The 6,284-nt window shown below is 39.4% G+C and overlaps 1 protein-coding gene across 1 annotated transcript; it reads left to right on the top strand.

Moving 5' to 3' along the window:
- The first annotated feature begins 1,131 nt into the window (after positions 1 to 1,131).
- LOC101297840 (homeobox-leucine zipper protein HDG5-like) lies at positions 1,132 to 6,051 on the top strand. The gene is made up of 10 exons (XM_004300159.1): positions 1,132 to 1,266; positions 1,356 to 1,534; positions 1,682 to 1,799; positions 2,180 to 2,368; positions 2,943 to 3,527; positions 3,748 to 3,960; positions 4,131 to 4,299; positions 4,674 to 4,942; positions 5,066 to 5,161; positions 5,411 to 6,051. The coding sequence occupies exons 1-10, from the start codon at positions 1,132 to 1,134 to the stop codon at positions 5,864 to 5,866; spliced, it is 2,409 nt and encodes an 802-aa protein (XP_004300207.1). The 3' UTR covers positions 5,867 to 6,051.
- Positions 6,052 to 6,284: the final 233 nt, after the last annotated feature.

Genomic DNA, 6,284 nt, shown 5'->3' with positions numbered 1-6,284 from the left:
TACTACTACTACTACTACTACTACTACTCTCTCTCTCTCTCTCTCTCTCTCTCTCTCTCTCTCTCTCTCTCTCTCTCTCTCTCTCTCTCTCTATCTTCTTCGGTAACCGGAGTCAATTTCTGCGTTTACCGTCGACGTTGAGGTTAAGAAAAAAGAAGAGACTAATATTAATGGAGGAGGTCGCGTGTACCAGACGCGACTGCGGATCACGTGGGCTCTGTCAGTGAGTAGGGTTTTGACTTGGGTTGGGGACGAAGATGATGATGACGAAGACGATGGAGCGAGGCTGGAAGAAGAAGAAGAAGGAAACGCTTTGGTCTTCCAGGGAGAAAGGGACACGTGGAGTGTAACAGTCGAAGACGAGTAAAGTGGCGTCGATCGGTTTCTGTCAACCCGCATTTAACCACGCACAGTAAACAAATAAATTACGGATTTATGACGATTTGAAAATTCACAATATCCAATGCAGTACTCCTAGCTAGAGAGAGATTGAGAGAAGAGAGGAGAGAGAGTTGTACTGGTTTCTGAAGCTGTAGCTCTGGATAGATCAAAACCATAGAAGAAAGGTAAGAGCAAGATAGCCATTTTTGCCTCTCCTTTCATTCTTCTCATCCACACCGACACTAGCTTCAAGTGTATGCTCTCTTTCTCTGCCTATCTTTTCTTCTGTAACTTCAAGGTCTCATTTAATTTTGTTGGTATAATTCTTTTTCCTCTGTATTTAATGGTGTATTTTCTCTCACACGCCCATTAAATCTTTCTTTGATGTTTTTGACTGAAATGGGGTGATGTTGAATATTACTTGGTGTTGTTTTTGGGTATGAAAATATATTTCATGTCATTTTTGACAATTTTTCCAACCTGGGTTTTCGAATCCCAGCAAGCTAGTCTTTTCATCCGCATGCCCAGATTTTCTCTACTCCATGTGTTTCTCTGAGTTCTGTGATCTGGGTATTGTGAAGGCGTTTTCGTCTGTGGTGACTACCGGTAGAGTGTAGAGTAGTGAAGAGACTGAACAGAAAGGCAAAGCCATTTCTTGAATTTTCTGACAAAAGTCGTTTTTACATGTAGCTGTTTCCAGTATTGTAGAAACTGAAGTTTTTGGAAGCAAGTGATCTCAGTCGGTGTATAATGTATGGGGATTGCCAAGTAATGTCAACCATGGGAGGTGGGAATGTAGTCAACTCTGAAACCTTGTTTTCCTCGCCAATTCAAAACCCTAACTTCAACTTCATGCCTTTCCAGCCTTTCTCTTCCATTGTTCCGGTAAACCATTGTGTTCCTTTTCCATTTTCTTAGTTGAATATGTTGATCCATTTTTTTGTTAATTTCTGAAACAATATTTCCATGAGCAGAAAGAAGAAAATGGGCTTATGATTAAAGGAAAGGAGGAAATGATGGATAGTGGGTCTGGGAGTGAACATGCTGAAGAAAAGTACTCCGAGCAAGAAACCGAAGAACAACAGCAACAACAGCCTCCCAAGAAGAAACGATATCATCGTCACACAGCTCACCAGATCCAGGAAATGGAAAAGTACGACACACACCACAATCCCCTTCTCCTGTACAATTTTTCCCAAATCAGAGCGGCACTGATCCGCACTGAAACTCCGCATTGGGAAATTTGTTACCCACCATTTTGTTACGATAATGGTGTTGTTGTTTTATGTTTGACATGCAGTTTATTCAAGGAGTGTCCACACCCAGATGACAAGCAGAGGCAAAAGCTGAGCCTAGATCTGGGGCTGAAACCACGCCAGGTCAAGTTTTGGTTTCAAAATCGCCGAACGCAAATGAAGGTAATGGAGCACTTTCTTCAACTATGGCTTGGTTTCTGTATTAGTGCTTTGATGGAGCCTTAAGATTTAAGTACGAGTCCCAAGATAGCGCGTAATTCATTAAACCTGTAAACGGTTGGGAAACCTAAGGTGCCATAATCACGTTTTGTATTTTCTGAAATTATTTCCCACATTTGTTATAAATACTACAGTCTGTATTCCATCATATGATTCATATCTATGTATGCATGTGCAATAAAAGCTTAGCTGCAAATTTTATCTATGTCAAGGTCTGTTAATAGATAAATTTTCCACCTTGGTTCATAGAAGAATTTTCACTGTTAATATGCTTAATGTTTTATCTGGTTAAATTGACTACTTAATTATACTGATGCTTTTAGGCACAACAAGATCGAGCTGATAATGTGATGCTTAGAGCTGAAAATGATAACTTAAAGAATGAGAATTACAGGCTTCAAGCTGCACTACGCAACCTTATATGCCCTAACTGTGGTGGTGCGGCTATAATTGGGGACATTGCCATAGATGAACACCAACTTCGTCTTGAAAACGCCCGACTCCGAGAAGAGGTATGTAACTACATTTGGGAAATTAGCCCAGTATTTGTATTGATTCCTAAATTTGTGTTAACTGAATTCTGCACTTGTTGTCAATCTTTTCAAGTGGAGATGGATATAAATCAGGCATATTTTTCTTTCTTTCTTTTTCTATCTGAGGGTAAAACCAATACAGATATTCATTGAATCAAAGATCGAGAATAAAAATTTGAACAAAGAAAAACAAGAAAATTGTGGTAATTAATTAAAATGAATTCAATGTTTTTCAACCTTGAATAACAAGAATGTTTAATTAAAGAGAGAAACCAGATAGTAAAATTCAACTGATTTAATGAAAATATAATTAAAGAGAGAGAACTGCTAGCAATAGTCATTTGGAATTTCTAGTTAGACGCACACTTGTTGCTTTATAGTTTTGAGCAGATAAAGAGTATAATTTGATAAAGAGAACAATTCAAAATCTGAATTTCATTGATTGCTTGCTCTTGTGAGCATGAATCACCAGACTGCATTCCTAAAACTTTCAATAATTCTCTATAACTATTTGTGTATTTGGGAATTTATACCAGTGTTGTTTGTTATACAGTTGGAACGAGTTTGTTGCCTCTCTGGATACCCTGGGGGCCGACAACTCCAAACGATGGGACCGGCAGCCCCTCTAATCGCAGCATCTCTGGACTTGGACATGAATATCTATTCAAGGCATTTCACAGACCCAATGATGAGTTCATGCACTGATCATCATATGATTCCCATGAGCATTTTGCCACCAGAGCCTTCTCACTTCCCTGAGGGAGGTCTGTTGTTAGATGACGAGAAGTTGCTTGCAATGAAGCTCGCTGCTTCGTCTCTTGAAGAACTTGTTAAGATGTGCACTGCTGGTGAGCCTCTTTGGATGAAAAACAGTGAGAATGGAATGGAAATGCTTAATGCTGAAGAACGAGCTCGTTTGTTTCCTTGGCCTATGAACTTCAAACAGAATTCAAGTGATTTAAGAACTGAAGCTACTCGTGATACTGCTGTGGTCATAATGAATAGCATTAATCTTGTGGATGCCTTCCTTGATGCTAATAAGTGGATGGAATTGTTTCCTTCTATTGTGTCTAAAGCAAAAACAGTTCAAGTTATCTCAGCAGATCCTTCTGGTCAAGCAAATGGCTCACTTCAGCTGGTAAGGGAACTACTGAACATCTTTACTTGCAATTAAGAAGCAATTCCTTATTCAAAAAAAACAAAAAGGCAATTCCTTCTTATCAAAAATCACACTCAGATATTCACACAAGTTATACTTTCATTTAAGAGCTTGAGTCGGACTGTGATTTCTAGCCAAGATGAAACTAATCCTTGTGTATAGTATGATCATACGGCTGAGTTACTTGTTAACTGTGCAGATGTATGCGGAATTGCAAGTTGTTTCTCCTTTGGTGCCAACTAGAGAAACTCATTTTCTGCGCTATTGTCATCAAAATGAGGAGGAGGGAAGTTGGGCTATTGTCGATTTTCCAATTGACAGTTTTCATGGTAGCTTCCAACCATCCTTTCCGAGGTACAAGAGATGGCCTTCTGGATGTCTCATCCAAGATATGCCTAATGGATACTCAAGGGTACATAGTTTGCTTCTAGTACTTGATTTTTTCATTCAGTCAATCACCTATACTTCTTATATACACCCAGTCATTCTAATTTTCTTATAGCAGTTAGTATGTAGAGCTTATTAGTGCTTTTAATACTCTCTCAAGGTGTTTTCAGTGACAAACAACTTTCTTTAATGCAGATTACATGGGTAGAACATGCAGAGATAGAGGAAAAGCCTGTCCATCAAATATTCAGTCACTATGCTTATAGCGGGTTGGCTTTTGGGGCACATAGATGGTTGGCTGTTTTACAAAGGCAATGTGAAAGGGTTGCCAGTCTCATGGCCAGAAATATTTCAGACCTTGGAGGTGATCAATAATTTTCTTTGCCTTCTAATCACAATCAAAGACTAGTTTACACTAATTCATGTGTGTATATCAGAATCAAGTAATGATATGCACAACTAAACAACGAGATGCTTGAGCAAAATAATGGATAAAACAAATATTGAGGGGGATCAATAACTATCATTTGGATCTGAGTTTGCAAAGAAATTCAAGATTATAGATCTTGTTTGATAGATATTGTAGGGGTTCTTTCCAAGTTTCATTTATTTCTATTAAGTAAATGTCATAGTTGTTTTACTGCATGTATGGATCTATCATATGGGAAGCATGCATTCTCTTATAGTGTATCAGTTATATATATTAACATATGAATCTCCCTGGCTTCATATATACAGTGATACCTTCTCCTGAGGCAAGAAGGAATTTAATGAGACTAGCCCAGAGAATGATAAGAACATTTAGTGTTAACATGAGCACATCCGGTGGACAAGCATGGACAGCTCTGTCTGATTCCCCAGATGACACTATTCGAATTACCACTAGGAAAGTCTCAGAGGCTGGCCAACCCAATGGAGTCATTCTCAGTGCAGTTTCCACCACCTGGCTCCCTTATTCTCACTACCGTGTCTTTGAGCTCTTAAGAGATGAACGTCGCAGAGCTCAGGTACTAGCTACTATCAATTAGTCTTCTTCATTTTAGTAGTAATTCATATAATCACTGAGTTTGTCATCTTCTAGTTAGTATAAATGTATAATTACCAACTTCTTGCATCTGTTAACTGTGCAGCTTGATGTTTTCTCCAATGGAACTTCCTTACAAGAGGTGGCTCACATTGCCAATGGCTCTCATCCTGGAAACTGCATTTCGGTTCTTCGCGTTAATGTAAGTTAATGCCATTGAAATATGTTTCTCATTATACCTTGTACTGTTTTTAGGGGGAAATTTCAAATTTTAAAGAAACGGAGGGCACCTTGAAAATTTCGTACTGTATCATCATTGTCTTTATATAGGACCACTTTGAGCCTCGTTTTCAGTCAATTCAATTGCTTGTACTCCTTATTACAAAAAGGATTAATCTTTTTTTCTTATCATAAAAAATAAATAATTTTTATTTATTTTGTGGGAATGCAGGTAGCTAGCAACTCAACTCAGAACATAGAGCTGATGCTACAAGAGAGCTGCACCGATCAGTCAGGTAGTCTGGTTGTGTATGCAACCATGGACGTGAACGACATCCAATTGGCAATGAGCGGAGAGGACCCGTCCTGCATTCCCCTCCTTCCTCTAGGGTTCGCCATTGTCCCAGTTGAGTCCCCTAACAAGAGTACTACTACAACATCCCCGTCTGACCAATACAGCCGAAACTCGGGTTGCCTGATGACTGTGGGACTCCAAGTTGTTGCCAGTCCAAACCCTTCAGCAAAGCTCAACCTCTCCACCGTTACTGCAATCAACAACCACCTGTGCAACTCGGTTCAGCAGATCATCTCAGCTCTCGGCAACACCACAACAGCTACTGATAATGGCAACAGTGTTGGAGGTGGTGGTGGTTCTTGCTCCGAGCCAACTGCTGCTAGCTCCAAGTAGTAACATTATCTCATTTAGGGTTTGCAGCTGGATAACATTCTTTTTTGTTTTTAGTTGGTGGAGGTGTTTTGGTAAATAAGAGAAATCAAGAGGTATAGGTATCGGGAATGGTGGGTAGTTGTGTGTAGGTGTGAGGAAGGCTGTGCATCATTACTGCTTGTTTTGCTGTGTGTGTGGTTGATTGAATAGAAGGAGTCAAGAGCGCACCATAAGAGAACCCTTGGTTTCTGGTCAGGTTCTGAGAAGCTTTTGTATTAAAGACGATGGACCTTACCAGTCAGCAAGGGTGGTGGTTCGGGTATTGACTTCTCCTTGTCTCTCTGTTTTCTCTATTTGGCTTTTGTGTTTATGATCAAGATATTGAATTCAATGCTTCTGCAATTTATGTTGGTCATCGACAATATTTTTCATTGTCATC

Source organism: Fragaria vesca, linkage group LG5 (genome assembly GCF_000184155.1).
Source record: "Fragaria vesca subsp. vesca linkage group LG5, FraVesHawaii_1.0, whole genome shotgun sequence".
In the NCBI taxonomy this organism is placed as follows: domain Eukaryota; kingdom Viridiplantae; phylum Streptophyta; class Magnoliopsida; order Rosales; family Rosaceae; genus Fragaria; species Fragaria vesca.
The sequence above is the reverse complement of the archived record's forward strand: the minus strand, read 5'-3'. Positions and strand labels throughout refer to the sequence as shown.

Excerpts from the sequence above, each read along its gene's own strand:
- LOC101297840 (XM_004300159.1), top strand. The coding sequence starts at position 1,132 with ATGTATGGGGATTGCCAAGTAATGTCAACCATGGGAGGTGGGAATGTA. Across the intron at positions 3,528-3,747 it reads CAAATGGCTCACTTCAGCTG|ATGTATGCGGAATTGCAAGT; the intron begins GTAAGGGAACTA and ends TTAACTGTGCAG. Across the intron at positions 3,961-4,130 it reads TGCCTAATGGATACTCAAGG|ATTACATGGGTAGAACATGC; the intron begins GTACATAGTTTG and ends TCTTTAATGCAG.